Source organism: Coloeus monedula, assembly GCF_965178545.1.
Source record: "Coloeus monedula genome assembly, chromosome: 2".
Lineage (NCBI taxonomy): Eukaryota > Metazoa > Chordata > Aves > Passeriformes > Corvidae > Coloeus > Coloeus monedula.
In genome coordinates, this window is record NC_138782.1 from 7018678 (window position 1) to 7034235 (window position 15558).

A 15558-nucleotide genomic window follows, 5' to 3' on the forward strand; every position below is an offset into this window, starting at 1 on the left:
CTCAGCTTTGTTAAAGGCTGGGTTTTTTTCAGCCTTGGTCCAGTATAATTTTGGTGACAGTTTGACAAGACCACAAAACAGGGCTCTAAGGAAGGCAAGGGAAGCATCCATGCCATCAGCAAGGAGTCTACTAGCCCATTTTATCCTGTTGTTTCACAGTAAGAAAGCCTGCACCGTACCACACACCCTGTGCTATCAACTAGCACATCACCTGAAAAGTCACAGCAAAAAAACCCTATTTAGTATAACCCTGCTGTTTTAAGTGTAACGCACATTTTTAACTGTTGCACTGCATTTGCCACATATAACTTTGCGTTCCATCTGCAGAATTGCAAAGATTTCCAAAATTTCTCTACCGGCTAAAACTCAATACTACATCACATGTAACCAGCAAGATGTATCTGGATTGTGATGTTTTCCTTGATCAGTCTTCATTCACAGGACAGCTGAGCACAAACTAGATTTTATGTCTTCTAATCCAAGCGCTTCACCTACACAAAAAACAAAGGTGGCTGTGTCTTTTTTTCCCACATCAGCACTGCCCAGATAGATAACTGAGCAGATAGTACACATTCCTGCCATCAGGCAGCAAAAGCTTGCAGTGGTAAGTTTCTGAAAATACAAGCCAGACCTGACCTGTTCCAAATTAAAACATGAAACTCTAAAAAGGAATTACAAAGCCTTTATATAAATGTTATATAAATGTTTTTTTCAATTTTCTTTTCATGAAAAGCATTAATTTTATCCTGTCTCTCACTCTTTTCACTCCCTGCTGTTTAGCTGGGTTTTGTGTGTTTTCTCAAGGCAATAACACATCACACTGTTAGCCTGGTACCTCCACCTGTGCAGCTCCTCTTTCTCTGCAATTGATAGTTCAGGTGTAACAAAAACTTCAGCAACATTTAATATGCTCATATCTCCAACAGAAACATTTTCACATTTTCAGTAAACAACACAACGTATGTATCACATAGGAGCCAGTTAACATTTTAAATGAAAACATCTGTTATGCAAAGTGGTGGCAAAATATGTTTGCATTAAACAGCAAAAGAAGAGTTGCATTTTTTGCTAACCATTACTGAACAGAACAAAGAAAACCCAGAAAACTCAAAGCAACTTAAAGAAGGCACATTTAACTAAAAAATATTCATTTTGGGGGTTTTTATCAGCCAGTCTCTATGAATTACTTCATCAGTAGCTTTCCATCTTGTGTGTGTGCCTGCACTAATGTGAAATTGCAGAAGGCTACATACAATTTGTGCCTGCTTTTAGTACTCTTACCACAAACAGCACAATACATTTTGAGAGTGTGGACTAAAGATCCGACTTCCCTAAAGTTAGGCCACATCCCTACAACACCTGCAAAGCAGGGCTACAAATTAGCACAGCTATCACAAGCAGCCTTCCTAAGGGCTTCTTTTGGGTACACAAATTCCTAATTTTGGGCCACAATGCACTGGAATGAGTGATTAAATATAGAAAGCTACATTTTTGCAGCTTGGATTAGAATCTTTTTAGGGAACACACAGAGTGTTGTGCACTCTTACAACACCTAGAAATGACTGCAGTATGACAGCAGGTTATCAAGTGCAGTCTTCCAATGCGAAGGTGACTTCCCCTCAAACAGTCAAATGTCAGAAGCAGAATCTACATGGATTCAACACTATAAAAAGAAATCAGAAGTTGCAATGCACTGCTTGCCAAAACCAAGGGCATCAGTCCCTAGGACCTCAAAAGGTGTGTATAGGTCCCTCCTTCAGTTCTAATTAAAGTATCATAAAATGAGCTTTGCAATACAATATACAAGTATTATGTTGTCTGTAAGAAATTTTGAAGATGAAAATTGTCTGTGGATTCTAAAGCTTGAAAAATTTTAAGGGTTATGAAGCCACTGCAAGTCAACATATATGCCAGAAGCTACACTGGAAAGGGCAAGATTTTATGGTTATTTTAAAATTCCACATCCATATTTTGCTTATGACTTGAGGAAAGAAAACAAGATCTACATTTACAAGAAATTAAAGACACATTGCACAATTCTCTTAAATCAAAGAAAAAAATTTTTGAATAAAGTCTATTTCACTTTTTCAAGAAATTAATTTTATGATGTAAATAGCAAACCAGAATCTGTCTATCCAAAGCATTTAATTAGAACATGAAATGGTTTTGAAGTCTACTATTTTTAAAAGGGTTAACATGATGAATAATTTTTACTAATGCTCCTAACCCATCAATTCTAAAATATGCAACTGTACACCACAGCCCGTGATTCAGACAGGAAATTCTTTCTTCAAACCTCTCTGGGTATTCTATGACTCACATAACAATTGAGGTATTTCCAAGGGTTTTCCTTTAAATTTCCTAATATATTCTTCCGTAGTTTAACATTTTTCAGATGTAACACAATACTAAATCTGAAGCCAACTGCAATACAAGGCTTCAACAGAAATCATGAGTATCTTTATTTAATAGAGTTACTTGCATTTTCAACAATGTTGGGTGACATTTAAGCAATCAGGACCATATACTTACCAATAAACTTGTTTTGCATAGTCTCTAGGAGAGCTTGGTGGGCATCCTCTGTTTGCAAAGCACATGAACATTCTCTGGCCAGTATGGTCCGGACAAGGTGCTCTCCACAACCTAAAGAAATATTAAGATTGGGAATAGTCAAAATATAAATATCACTACGAGGAAACCCTGTCATTAATTTACATCATCACATTAATTTGGCTATGGTGATGCAAAGTAATGACCGTTTCCTAATAGTGATGCATATGACAAGTTTCTGCCATATATATATATTTTTTAAAAAAGGTTGACACTGAGTCATGCAAAAATTAAACTAAGTCAGTGGTTTTGTCACAACTTTCCTGAAATTTTGAGTGCACAAAGGCATAAACCAAACAAAATTTACATAACAGAAAGAAGAAACAGCAACACTATCTGTGACTTGTAATCTCTTTCCAGATAGAATCCTCTTACTAATCATTCTCTTGGGAATGATCCTTGCATGCAACTCTTCAAACTGAGAACAACTTCAGTGACACAGTAACTCCTTTTGCATGACAGAATCTCCTACTTCTTCTACCATCTGATTCAGCCTTTTTTCAACAAAGGAATACATGAATTCACCCATGCTTTTTTGCCACAGTGGCTGGTCATTGGACTCCTAATACAAATTCCTGTAATTTTTAAAGGTTTGTCCTTAAGAAACTAAAAAGGTTCTGCAAACAACCACTTATTGCCTCAGTGCCTTCTGTACTTATCCCCTGAAACCTATTTTTGGTGAAGACAAGCAGGTCATTACTGCTACACTTGTTCAGTAGGAACACTTTCACACCTGCTATTTTTTCTCCTACACCCTTTTCCCTTCCTGTACTGTGCTTTGGGACATACAGCTGCAGCCAAGTGGCACCATGCATGTTTACTGGATCAACTGGGGTTTTTTGGACAGGAAAACCCACTGCTGATACCTTCTCCATATAGACCAAGGTCATTACACTGCTTAGGCCTCCCATTTGTTGACATTTTTTCTCAATGGCAGGGAAGTAGACAAAGCAGCTAGAAGAGGTCTAACCAAGAGCCAGGCGAACTGTTATCCAGTTAGGACAGAAAGAAAAGCATAACTAATGTAGAGTTGTAACGTAACAATGACCTCAAATTATCTAAATTTAAGCAACTGCACTTTAATCAGATTTGTAACTTATCAGGGCCTAAGACTGCATTAGACACCAGAATATACAGAGAGAAATCAGATACAGTCAGTTCACAATTATATATAAATATTTCTAGCATATTTCTCATTAAACACAACAAGATGATGCAAGCACTGGAACCATAAAAAAAAAATCTGCTGTAATCCAGTTGGACTTATTAGCTCAGGTACAGAACTACATAAATACACCTACACAGCCTCCAGAAACAAATTTATGGCTGGAAACAATCTAGTTGCTTCCAAGTGGCAGGGAGCTGGAGCTGGTAAGACATCAGACCTAGGCTGGCTTCAGACAAAGGCAGCTCAGTCTCCACGGGTAACTCTCACTTTACTGGAAGCACTAACAAGCCCAGAACAGAGACACTGGCTGAAGCCAGCCTAGATGTGGCATAAAGAAAAATTTAATAATTAAACCCAACCCAAAGCAGCTCCAGTGCAGCCTGCTGAGTCTCTCATCACTGTGCATATTCTGAGTTTAGAGCACTGACTGGTTTGGTTACAACATGGCACAAAGATGTTGGCAGGTCTGGCACTGCATATTGGAGTTACTCACAGACTGGTTTCTTGTTCTTCTCACCATTTTTAAACCCTAATTAACATGGTAACCTACTCAAAGAATCTCTCTCTCTGGCAACTTGTCACACAATTATACCCTTTCCCTTAAATGCACAGTGATTTCCCACTGTTCTTCAAAGATTGCTAAAACAGAAGAAAAAAAAAATTACCCCCCTCATTTAAAAGATTAGAAAAACCACCCTCTGGAGCACTATGGATGCATCAGATGTCAGAGAATCAGCCCAGGAACCAGATTGCTGACAAACTGTGTACATGTGTCCCAAAATCCTGCTATGTTCAATCATCAAAAAAATACCTTGGTCTTCAGTTATGTGTCCCTGCTAATGGGCAGTGTCTCCTGATTAATACAATTCAGCTAAACTGAGTTGTTTGAAGTGGGACACTTTGGCATTGAATCTACATACAACTGGCACAACAGAAAGACAAAAAATTCTTTGTATAGCAAACAGATTGAGTAAAAACCAGTTACAAATTTAGGGGAAAATGAAAGAGCCAAAATACTACAACAGTTACACAGCCAAGGGAAGTCGTTCTTGAGAGCACAAGGGAGAAAGTGTTTTCATCAAGACTGTCAAGCTCTCAAGTTACTGAGAGAAGTGTCCTGGTTAGGGGATAATCTTCAAGAGGCTCGTGCAACAGAGCATCCTCTGCAGCTGCTTACAGGAGGGTCTGTCCATTCATTTGCCTCATTACACCCACACTCAAAAGCTTCTGTCCACAATAGAACTGTGAGTTACCTACTATTCATTCCAGACAAAGTGATGTATGAAGAACATGAAAAAACCCCACAAGATGCATTTTACCCATAGATCACAACATGGACATCACTTTTTTAAAACTAAGAAGCTTTAATCAATATGAAGTTTTAATGTAAAGAACAAAACTAAGCAGGCATATGCTCCAGCAAAAACTGAGAAGGCTGGTTTTTTCTTGAAAAAAACCTGTTAGTATCTTTAAATATAACATGCAATACATTTAAATATAACTATATGAGTAAGAAGCATGGGATTTAGAATAGGAATCAAACAAATGAGACACAGAAATCAGAGTGAGCCTATGCATCTCCAATGCATCAAGTAATAAAAACAGATGTGACTACTTCACAATTTTCAAGTATTTCCTAAATTGGCATCAAAAAAACAATAGCCATTTTTTAGCATGACGTATAATGTTATTTCCCCCCAAGAGAATGACTTTATTGAAGAGTTCCCATAACATCAAGTCTGCTCCAAAAAAAATTCAGAGAGAGAAAACTTAATATGGGTTAAGAACAGCTGCAGCCCACTGATGTGATCCAGGATCAACCACAAGGAAAGCAGCTTTGCAATTCCACAAACACATCACACATCTCTACATCCCCACAGACAAAGTCATTTCTTTTTTGTCATATTTATGTCAATCTATAAGGCAATAAACTTACAGACTGCTGCTGGCAGTGTATGTAAAAATCTTTCAACACATCACTTGCTGGTAGTCTGCAGGAACAGATAACTAAGGAAAACAATTCCCCCATTTGGAAAAGAAAAATTTGTTACTGTAGTTTTTGATGTAGGAACATCCATTTTTGAAGAAAAAAACCAAAAAACTAAACAAAAAAATAAACCCAAACAAACACAAACAGAAAACAAAACCAAACAAACCTAAGCAGTGTTTCACATACTTTGACCAGATAAAGGCTGAGAAAAAGAACTACACTTTCTATTATCTCAAGTCAGAACCAAACTTCTTGGAGGTTTAGCAGATCTATACATCTCCATAGCCTCAAACTGGGGACGCACTGTAGATAACACTAGGACTAGACACAAAATGAATTGATACATTACTACAGCAATCAAAACTGATTTATAACATATAATATAAAGTCGTGGGTTCAAATTTATAGTTCCAGTCACTTTAGTCTAACTGCCAGCATTAGCCAACTTCCAAAAAGCCTTGTATTAACATGACTCAAGACAGCAATTACAGTGAAAGCTACTTGAACACATTTCCAAATCATGCACATAAGTTGATGAAAATGTAAATCTGGTTCATTTGCTTAACTATCTCACATTATACTACATTTAACTGCATGTGTTAATACATTTGGCATTTCTTTCCCTGAATAATACTAAAACCAAACCAAGAGGGACTCCCACTAAGAACTTTTCAATTCTACATTGAAGTCTCAAATACATTCATTTTAGTAACTTTCCTGTACACAGAGTTTAAATCATTTTATTACCCTTTCCCAGTTATGATGATGACTTCTTCAGTAACCTGAAGCTCATTATATTTCAGAGATGAATATTTTGCAATGACAGACAAATGCTTCCCTAAGACTTCACACGAGTGACTCAAATGGAGATGACTAGCTGGAAAAATTTACTGGGTTAAATTAGTGCTTCACACTGAAATAACTGTTTCATATAGTAAACAAATTATTTTCCTAACACAGTAATATTTTGCAAACACCATGTTGTCTACTTGTAACTCCTCCGCTGACAAAAATACTACTGTTGGAACTGCTGTTGTCCGTGTTTGCAGGGCTAAGTACAATTAATTGCCTTCCTCTGGGATTCCTACTGGCAAAGGGAAAAATGCTTCTAACAGAAAACAAATAATTTATAGAGACTATTTTGATAAATCACGTCTGACAAATTTGGTGACCTTCTTCAATGGGGTAACAGCATTGGAGGGTAAGGGAAGAGCAAGTGGTGCCATCCGCCTGAACTTGTGCAAAGTATTTGACACTGTCTGGCACAACATCCTTGTCTGTACATTAAAGAGACACACAGATCTGATGGGCAGACTGCTCAGTGGACAAGGAATTGGCTGGACAGTCACACTAGAAGAGCTGTGGCAATGGCTCCACGTCCAAGTGGACAGCAGGGATGAGTGGTGTTCCTCAGGGGCCCGTGCTGTTCAATCCTTTGTCAGCAGCTGGGACAGTGGGACTGAGAGCACACTCAGCCGATGACACCGCGCTGTGTGGTGCAGTCATGTGCTGGAGGGAAGGGATGCCATCCAGAGGGACCTGGACAGGCTGCAGAGGTGAGTCTGTGTGGACCTCTTGGAGTCCAACAAGACCAAGAAGAAGGTGCTGCACCTGGGCCAGGGTAAGCCCAATCACAAATAGAAGAGGAGAATGGATTGAGAGTGGCCCTGAGCAGGATGGATTGAGAGTGGCCCTGAGGATTGGATTGGATTGGATTGGAGGAGAATGGATTGAGAGTGGCCCTGAGGAGGATGTCTGGATTTTTGGTGGACAAGACACTCAACATGACCTGAAAACATGTGCTTGCAACCCAGAGAACCAACTGCAGCCCAGGCTGCATCCAAAGCAGGGTGGGCAGCATGGGAGGGAGTGGATTCTGCTGCTCTGCCTGCTCAGGTGAGACCCCAGCTGCAGTGCTGCATCCAGATCTGGGGTCCCAGCACAGGAAAGATGTGGAACTGTTAGAGCAGATCCAGACAAGGGCCGTGAGGATGATCTGTGGGCTGGAGCACCTTTAATACAGAAACAGGCTAAGAGCATTGGCTTTGTTCAACCTGGAGAAAGAAAGGCTCCGAGGAGACCTTCTACCACCTTCCAGTACTTAAATGGGCTACAAGGAAGACAGAGAGGGACTTCTGACAAGAGCATGGAGTAACAGGACAAGGGGGAATGTCTTTACAATGAAGGAGGGTAGATTTAAATTAGATATTAGGAAGAAATTCTTTACTGTGAGGGTGGTGAGATACTGGAACCGGTTGCCCGGGAAAGTTCTGAATGTGCCATCCCTGGAAGTGTTCAAGGCCAAGTTGGATGGGCTCTGAGTAACCTGTTCTAGTGGAAGGTGTTCCTGCCCATGGCAGGGGGTTGGAACAAGATGGGCTTTAAGGTCCCTCCCAACCAAAACCATTCTAAGATTTTATGAAAATCAAATAGATAAATACATAGATATTTTGATGCAAGTTTCTAGCCTCCTAGATTAAAGGGAAAAATATACAGATTCCTGAAGGCTCCAGAGGTATTTGGCAACAGATTCCTATGACAAGGGAAAGAAAGAAGAATGAGGCTTAATAGCCACAACAGCATTATTTTGTAAACAAACTACAAACCCAAACAAATCTCTAGAAGATCCCAGAAAACCTATCTTCAACCAGAAGCTTCTATTCCTGCCTGAAAATCACTTGAAGATCATACAGAAACGTCAACACTGATTTTCAGAGACACGTATCTTGGATCATGCCACATTACAGTTTCTTTCAAAGTGCCAGGCAGACCAACAGTGAAATAGAAGCCTTTTCTGTAGGTATTCATATGCATAATTTCTGAGAATAATACAATTTTACCTCCTATTCAAATACTCCTCATTGATTACTGCAAGATTTGCACAAGAACAGTCTGGGAATCTACAACCTTTTTTTTCATAGTCTCTTTTTCTTCTGTTATCCTACTATAATTTAGTTGTTATGGATGTATCAGTAATCCCCTCAAGTTACTATTTCAGTAGTAGTTGTTGTTAGTTAGCCTGTGCACAACTTCCACAACGACCAAGTTACAAGGGGGGGGTTTTGTGATATTTTTATCTTTTAAGATTGTTACCATCTTCAAATTTTAGCTATTATATTAGATACTATTTTACACTGCATATGATTCTGAAAAAAGGTAAGAAATCTGAGCTGTAATTTTTAAATGTTAATCTTCCTGTACCAAACAGTAACTAAAACTGTATAAATAAAATAGGTATACAAACCTTAACCTGCCACAGACTTGAATCTTTCATTTGAGTTTCATGCAAGAAACTAAGGATCAAATCACCGGGTTTTTTCCTCAGCATAGTGACTTCTCAAGAAGATTTCTAATGCTTGAAATAACCACAACAAGAGGAGAAAGAACCCAGCACCATATAAGCTGAACATCCCATACATTGCGTGCTCTGCATCTTATAATGTTCCTCCAATGGAACCAAGATGGCAAACGAAAGGAAGGCCTTGTGCAAAGCGAGGGCCTCTGAGCAGCGTGTCAGAGAGAAATTGTTTTTCTGCTTCTTTTGATGGGAGATGCTTTCAAGTCAGGAAATTAGAAACAGGTGTGCCAGAGGGCACACACACATCCATGCACCACACTGAAAAACACACGTTTTCAATTTTCAGACATGAAAGAGGCTCCTGTTGAATGGAAGGAGAAATGAAAATCTAGTTTGCTTTCTGTGAGCCATAAGCAGAGAGCTTATGGAGCTTTGACAGGCTGCTGGAGCCTGTCTAGCTATGAAACACACAGTACCTCAACACAAAGTGTTGGAACTTGTTTTAAAGGAGTATAGAATGGAAACTTGCATTACTCACATAGAGTCAAGAATGGAAAAATTAATCTAGTTTACTCCACTGCCAAAGTATGACTCTTCACTTTTCAGAAGCTAAAGACAGAAGTTACAGGTTATCTGTATTTTATCATCTATTCTACGCAGCAGAGTCTGAACCTGGCCCTGTTCTGTCTGTCCTTTAAGCTTTGATGTTATTTTCAGTTCAATAGTAGTCCCTAAAGTGTCAGTTAACAAGTTAAAGAACTACTATTTCTGCTTTATTTCCTGGATAACTTCTAGTTATGCCTACTGGAAACACAGTGAAACCTGTATTTGAGGAAGCTCTGCTTGTCATTTCCAGCATCTCTAGAAAGAGCTGCCTAAAAACTTGCAAGCCAGTGATTTTAAAAAACAAACTGCAGTACTATAAAAATATTTAGTTGGCAAGACACTGATACAGGTAGTTACATATTGAAATAATATTTTAATGAAGACAAAGTGCTGCAGTCTAGCAGAATGCACTACAGTATTAAATTAAAATTACATAACTTTAAGCTTTTTTTACTCCTATCAGCTGCTGTATCTTGTCTTCATACTAGCAGGGGAAATTTTTAAATTACTGACCTACTGCCAGAAAAAACACCTGCAAACAAAGTCCTGTCCAATTCCTAAAGCACTGATCATAGAGGGATCAATGGAGCACATTCTTGCTGCAGACAGAATATTCTTAGATGATCTACCTACTAAGAAAATGCAATGGAAATTTTCCAACAGGTTGAAACTTTAGTAAATGTGGGCAGGTTTCAAAGACAGCAAAAGACAAATTCAACATGCAGACAAACTTGTGTCTAAAGTATCTCCTCTAACAAAAGGCAGGAAAACACTTATGCCTCTAAGTTTTTAATACGGGAAAAATAAACTGAAATCACTCTAAAGAACAACTCATTCAATTTTTCTACAATTTTACAGATGAGAAAAAAAAAGTTAGATACAATGCCAAATGAATGAATCCTTAAGTTTTAAATAGTGATAAATGGCAGATAATTCATTAAAAAGTTTTTTGTTTGAGTTACTATGAACAAAAAGAATTCTAGATCTACATCCAAGAGAGGTTAGAATGAAGAAAAAATGTAGGTCCCTTAAAGAGGATGTACTTTGTACATTCTTCATTACATTTAATACATTTTGAAAGATAAATTTCAGTTAAGCTGTAAAGAAAGAAGTAAACTCTTTCGCCTAGGCCTTCCTCAGAAGCTTTCCTGCTACTGATCTCTGTAAAAACACTACACCTCTCCAAACTACATCACTTTTGTCATATAAAACTTACAGGGTAAAACAGTAGCTTATGTGTTTGCTACATTTATTCCCAATCCCAGGAAAGTGTTTAAGACATAGATGATGCCATGATGATTTTTCACCTTTTCTTTTATACCCCTTTTATATACCTTTTTATAGCTTTTGAATTCTTAGTGGTTTTTAGCCTACATTCTTAGATTTATTTTGTTCAGCTAGGAGACTAGACATCTTAGAAACCACAGACCCCAAGGTCCTCTCCAGAACACATTCTGTAAACCAAGATAGAACCATCCAGGGGAAGGTTCCTTGGGGAGGGGGGCTCACTTGAGCCTCTCACTGGGGAATCTTTGATAGATATGCTAATGAGTAAGACCTATAATGATATAGCAGATCTATTGTGGGTGTGCATTGCAGTGTGCATTTTGGTGCATTCAACCTGGACGTGGTGCACCTAAAGATCCTTAAAATAAATACAGAGGTAAAATCCCTTTTTCCCTTCTAACCATGTTTGAATCTTGATTTTAAGACCAGGAAAAGGCATCATAGAAAGGGAGCTCAGTCTGCCACCTTCTCCAATTCACTTTATATCCTTGCACCTATTTCAAGCCACTTGGGCAAGGCACAGGGACACGGCCAGGACTAAGTGTCCTGAGCAGGAGCTGGTGCTGCAGAGCTGCTGGCCCAGGTTACAAATGTGCTGCTCTGCGAGCACTGGGCCTTCTGCAGGAGGCTACAACTTCCACAAGCCCAAGCTTGCACCTTCAAGCTTAATTGATATTATAACATCAAGTCCAATTAAAATTTCAAGAGGCAATAAGCACTCTGATTATTGTATCCATCCAGTTCTGCTTCCCAACCAGCCTTCCAAAGGCAATTCAAACAACCATTTTGATCACTCTGAGGACAAACCCCTCAGCTCTGAGCACTGCAGTACTGTGTTTAATTGGATGCTTCTCAGTGCCACCACTCCCACAAATCATCTCTGCCTGGGGCTTCCTCTCTCTCCTCCCAGACTCGTGGTGGTGGTGAGTTAGTTCACATGCTACAGCACTGAAGCCTCCCAGCTGTATCTGGACGCAAAGGCTGAATGAACTTTTGACAGAAACATTCACTTCATAGGTAAATACTGATCTGTCTGGAGATAGACCTCTTCTTTCTCCACCCTACCCTCTGGTTCATGGTAACAATGACATAACTATTCTCTCATATGCAGCTGCTTCATCTGTGATGCATTAAATTACCTCTTATTCCCCAAATCTTACAGGACCAGTCTGATTCTGACTGATAATACATATGCCTACAAAGAGATTAATTGTATCATAATATCTATCTCACACAGTGTAGCTCAAACAATCTGTACAGGATACAAGATTTGCATGTGAAATTCCTCTGGGCATTGGGAGCTTGGACTCAGAGGGACAGGCCAGACAGACAATGCTGCACGTGTGTGCTAGATAAGGGCTAATAACACATGCAAGGTTGAAGCAAGATTTATAATCACACTGTAAATGTGATTCACTGGCACAGGTTGCTCAGAGAAATTGTGGATGCTCCATCCCTGGAAGTGTTCAAGGCCAGGCTGGATGGAGCTTTGAGCAACCTGTTCTAAGAGAAGGTGTCCCTGCCCAGGGTAGAAGGGTTCCATCTATTAAGGTCCTTACAACCCAAACCATTCCATGATTCTATGAAACAGCACTGGCCAGGTGTCCACTCACTGGATCCTAACACAGCCACTACTGCCCTAAACACAAAGGAATCACAAAGCCAAAGTTATGCATTACAAGTCAATTTATTTGCATTAAAGCTTCCCTGAAAAGTATTTACTCCGTAGATTTGGACATCGCTGTAGTTTGTTTGCAAAAGGAGTTTTCAAGTAGGAATCTACAGATCAGTGGCTTCCATAAGGAGACCACTGGCTGAGGACATAGCTCAACAACCAATTTAACAACCACAGACCATCTCTGCATAGGTGTCATTCCTATTCCATCCTATTCCACATTACCCATTCCATATTGCCTGCAAAAGCATCCATAAGACACACAATGGACCGGAAAGAAGGACAGATGTGAACACAAAGTTTGAGCAGGAAAAGGTGGGGCAAGGAAGAGTGAATATATTTATTCCCTTATTGATGTGGATTTCAAAAACAAGAGAAAACCTTCTTGAGCAGGGGGCTGGACTGGACCTCCAGAGGTTCCTTCCAAACTAAACAATTCTGTGATTCTTCACAACACAGTATGTGCTATTTTTTCCTTCATGGAATGATGCATTTATATATACAAATGTATATCCAACACAGCTTTTAAAGTATCATGATCTAATCTCTAAAATGCCTTTACGAGAATAAAGGCCACTGCTTTTGTTGAGAGACCTTAACAGTCTTTCAGGATCTTGGTGAATTCACCAACACAAGAAATTGTTAAGGAAGTTTACACAGAATAAATACAGTTTGTACACATATTCCTAAAACACTGCTGTTTTCTCTATCTGATCTTCATTCCATTCAAGAAAAGACTCTGTGTATGGTAGAAGAGCAAGACATCACTGAAAGACTTTTCCCAAACAGAATCCTCAACTACACCTCATAAATAAATCTGGTATCTCCAGAAATCTGATATCCCTGCTACCTTCTCAACAAAACACAACTCTGGCTCAGCCCTGAAACCAAATTACATTTGGTAGCATGCTTAGTTTATCTGAATAAGCTCAATGTATTTCAAGATTCTACTCGTTCTTCTTCGGGATTATAAATGAGGTTGTATTTAAAATCTCCCTAGGATAACCTATGGGCCTTTCTTGTGTCAAATAGTCTCCTCAAATACATTTTAGTAAAAGCTGGAGATTTTGCAGCTTTGTGTCACAGAATATCTGCATTTTGTAAATAATGCAAGACCTTCTGCCTATCTTCAGAAATGCAATATTAAAGGTTTGCTGGCTTCAATGGCTGGTACCTAGACACAAAGCACACCCATTCTTTGTACGCTTTCTATTTCCTGCTGTTGTAAAGATGAAAGAAATGCAAGACATCATTTTCAGTCTCTACACTTCCATTCAAAAATTCTGCTTAGGGCTGCATTTTCAAAGCATCCTGCATTAGGTGTTACTGTAATTTTACATTTACCTTTATATTTATAGTTAAGGTTCTGTATATCCAAAGAGAATTATGATTTTTTAATTTATCTCCCAGGAAAGATACAGCCTCCCTCTTACCCCAGCAGTATTACTTTTGGCACAGTTAGTGAATGAATATTCACAATCATCATGGATATTCCAACTGAGGAGGAGATTCAGTGTCACACTTGATATTATTTTGAATAAGAAGAATATGCACAAAGTCCTTGTTTCTTATTATGACCAGGAAAAAATAGGAAATGTTTTCTTAAAGTACAGCCAAAAAATGGACTATTGTTTCTCCTGCGGTTGGGTTTTGTTCACAAATGTTTTCCCTCCAAATAATACCCATCTTCCTGTGTTTACATTCATATACCAACAAAAAACATCGACTAAAGAGTTCCAAGCAGCCTTATGAGTGTGGTTCTGGCCTCTTTTTGGGGGGAAGTGTGGGGGGTGCTTAAAGGGGAGCCTGTTTTGTTTGTGTCTGTGTGCACACATGCACAGAAAAGCTTTTAAACACCACAGATTTGGCTTCTACTACGTTGATCCAAAACCCAGTTTAGCTGTTTTTTACATTTATAACTAAATAAAGGCCACTGGTCACGCTCATCTCATTTAACAAGCTTTCACTCCATCTCTACCATCATTCCTGCATGGAATGGGCCTTGCACTGTTATTACATGCCACAGTTAAGGTTGCCCAGGTATCTTGACTATGCCTGCAACTGCAACATTCTCTGAATTTCTTGAATTTTAATACTGGTTTTGAGATACTTGAATTCCTGTAATGCTTATCCTTCAGCTGCCAATAAAGTCCCACAGCCATTTTTCCCCAAACAAAATATTAATTTTAATATAATTCGGAGTTTATGTATCAAAATGCCTCAAAACATTGATGGGGAAAAAACCAGAAAGGCTTCACTTGTTTACACAGAAACTGAATTTTAGACTGAGAGTTACAGAATAAACCTTGGATTTAAGGCCCCTTAAATTCACAGTCATCTCTTAAGTTCCACCACCTCCCCCACTGTGTTTTTAGAAAGTCTCCATCTTTTGATTTCAGTTGTCCCAGGCCCTGTTAAACTATAACCATAAAATATGAGTTTTACAATACCCTGTATTTTGTAAACCTTGAAGTAACTTTTGAGAAGCCAAAAAAAAAAAAAAAAAAAAAAAAAAAAAAAAAAAAAAAAAAAACACCAAAGACATTGTGGTTAAAAAACAAGGCCAAGTGACTGTTAGAGGTATGAAATTACCATGCAAAAAGTTGAAGTCATGCCCAAACAAGTTCAGAAACACCACCTTTGGCACATTCAGTATAAAAATATGATAAAAATAGCCAAAAATATTTAAGAAACAACTTGCTAAAAGGCGTAAGAACTAATACCAAATCCTTCCTGAATAGGCAAAAGCAGGAAGCCTCCCAGCAGCCACAGGGCCAACAAATAATACAAAACCATTGAAAGAAAGCTACAGGAACTTGGAATTACTTTCAAGTACTCGTGTGGCGACATCTTCCCCCATCCTGCTTTTTTTTTTTTCTTTAATGAGGCAGGTACTGAAAAACTGAAGCTTCAATTGCAGGATT

At 38.7% G+C, this 15558-nt stretch overlaps 1 protein-coding gene across 1 annotated transcript in view; it reads right to left on the bottom strand.

Annotated features, from left to right (window-relative positions):
* Nucleotides 1-15558, bottom strand: part of TASP1 (taspase 1) — a gene marked incomplete at its 5' end in the record, with an annotated part of 79256 nt that overhangs the window by 22641 nt on the left and 41057 nt on the right. The window contains one exon of the mRNA XM_082302403.1: nucleotides 2533-2643. Within this exon, the coding sequence (XP_082158529.1) occupies nucleotides 2533-2643 (111 nt within the window). The remainder of the gene's footprint in view (nucleotides 1-2532; nucleotides 2644-15558) is intronic.